Consider the following 1,947-nt stretch of genomic DNA (forward strand, 5'->3'; position numbering starts at 1 on the left):
TCTTTCCTGCCATGGCAGGGGGTCGGACTAGATGATCTTTCAGGTCCCTTCCGACCCTAGTAACTATGAAACTATAAGAGCTCCCTCACAAGCACCCAACTTCTTGATACCATACCCAAGGAGACATGACTACACTTGTAGAATGAGAAGCTGAAGAAAATACCGAACAGCAAAAAAAAAAAAAAAAAAAAAAGGGACATTCCAGCCAGGGACTGACAAACCATGGCACAGGTGGCAATGTCTCAACTACCTATGTATTGGAATCAGACACTCCAAGGAACTAATGAAGAAGTGGGCTTAAACCATTGGCTTAACCACCTGTAACTCTAGCACAGAGCCTCAGACAATGCACCTGCTGCAATGCCCGCTGTTTGAAGGCACATGTACAAGGAAACAAGGAAAGATCTCGCAAAGTACAATAAACAAGCACCAACCTTTGTAACAAAATGGTCCAATGTGGTGCAGCAACACAAAAAGATGGCTGCTCTACAATTCACTTCTGCTGGAATGTCTATACATCCTAATACCTGACAAGCTATGCTACTCATCAAGCAAAACACACTCACATTATTACTACCCAATTCTTCCTTTACCCATTCCCACCTGGTTCCTTCATCCATTAGCTGAGTTTTGCCTAGAAACTCCTTACAGGTAGGGACTCTCTATAAATTTCTGTCAAAACAATGCCTGGTACAACAAAGTGATTAACCATAAATGGGGCTCTTAAGAATTATTATAATGCTAATTAACAATTATATTCTCTAAGTTAAAGTTAAAAATTAGCCTTTCTTTCTTATTTTCACTATACATATCAGGGTTGTCCAACTGGCTTCTGCCTGGCCACAGTTCCCACCCATTGTTCCTGATGCTGTGGCAGCCAACATCTCCAGGCTCTCCCGCTTTGGGTTCTGCTTCCTGCTCCTGGAGGTGCTGCGTACATAGCAGGGGGAGATCCAGGCAGCCCATGTAGCAACAGAGAGAGGCCTGGATGCCCACATGACCCGGAAGGAGCACTCAGGAGGTGTGCAGCCAACGGGTCTGTGGCTTGTGCAGCCCCATTCCCACCCATACCCAGATGCACATCACGCTAAAAACTTGCTTGCTATATACCAGCTAAATACTGGTTATGATTTATGCTGTTGGATATGATACTGGTTGTGTTAATGAATGCTAAATGTCTGTTACATTTTCTCTACTAGTTTAACACTACAGCAGTAAAAAAGTCTCTACTTACTGAAACAGCTATCATAGTGCTGTCAGACCTCCATTCTGCTTGCTTATAGGATCCAAACTGAGAAGCCGATTTTGTCAATTCCTTGTAGCTTACAATTAGTACACTGGGCTGGAGAAAAAAGAAGAACAGTGGTTACATTTCATGTCTGAAGAACAGTGGACTGTTTTACTTCTGTATCACAAAATAAAGCATCAAGTTATATGCTACATACAGCAGGGGTTTTCAATCCCTGGGCCATGGCGTAGCGCTGGGATGTGGCGGGTTGGCTGCTGGTCTGCAGCACAGTCAGCTATCAGACCAGAAGTGGCCTCATACCAGCAAACCATGACCCCCCAGAGCTGGGCAGAGAGGCCGTGGCTTCTTCTGCAGGGCCCGCAGCAGCACAGGGTTTGGCCCACCTTGCTGCCTGGGGGCTGGGGGTATCCATACTTGTCTTCCATCTGGAAATTCTGGTCAGTCGGCTGCGACTGCTGGGCCCTGGTTTGCCAGGCTACAGTTCACTGGGCTGTGGCATAAAAACTCTGGGAACCCCTGACATACAGCATGTATGTTAACGGCAGGGCTGGTATAAACACTTAAGACTTAACATTTCCCAGCTAAAGAATTTGCCTTCAATAACTTTCCTTTGTCAAACTGAGATGAAGGCTTTCATTCCGAATGCCTGGTTCTCCCCATTTTTGGGGATTTTTTTTTTTTTTTTTTTTTTTTTTAAA

At 44.9% G+C, this 1,947-nt stretch overlaps 1 protein-coding gene across 1 annotated transcript in view; it reads right to left on the reverse strand.

The window, feature by feature from the left end:
- The window catches only part of RIC1 (RIC1 homolog, RAB6A GEF complex partner 1), a gene marked incomplete at its 5' end in the record, with an annotated part of 138,394 nt that overhangs the window by 105,805 nt on the left and 30,642 nt on the right, over positions 1 to 1,947 (reverse strand). Inside the window, one exon of the mRNA XM_019518235.1 lies at positions 1,235 to 1,342. Within this exon, the coding sequence (XP_019373780.1) occupies positions 1,235 to 1,342 (108 nt within the window). The remainder of the gene's footprint in view (positions 1 to 1,234; positions 1,343 to 1,947) is intronic.

Source organism: Gavialis gangeticus, unplaced genomic scaffold (genome assembly GCF_001723915.1).
Source record: "Gavialis gangeticus isolate Ggan-Ray unplaced genomic scaffold, GavGan_comp1, whole genome shotgun sequence".
Lineage (NCBI taxonomy): Eukaryota > Metazoa > Chordata > Crocodylia > Gavialidae > Gavialis > Gavialis gangeticus.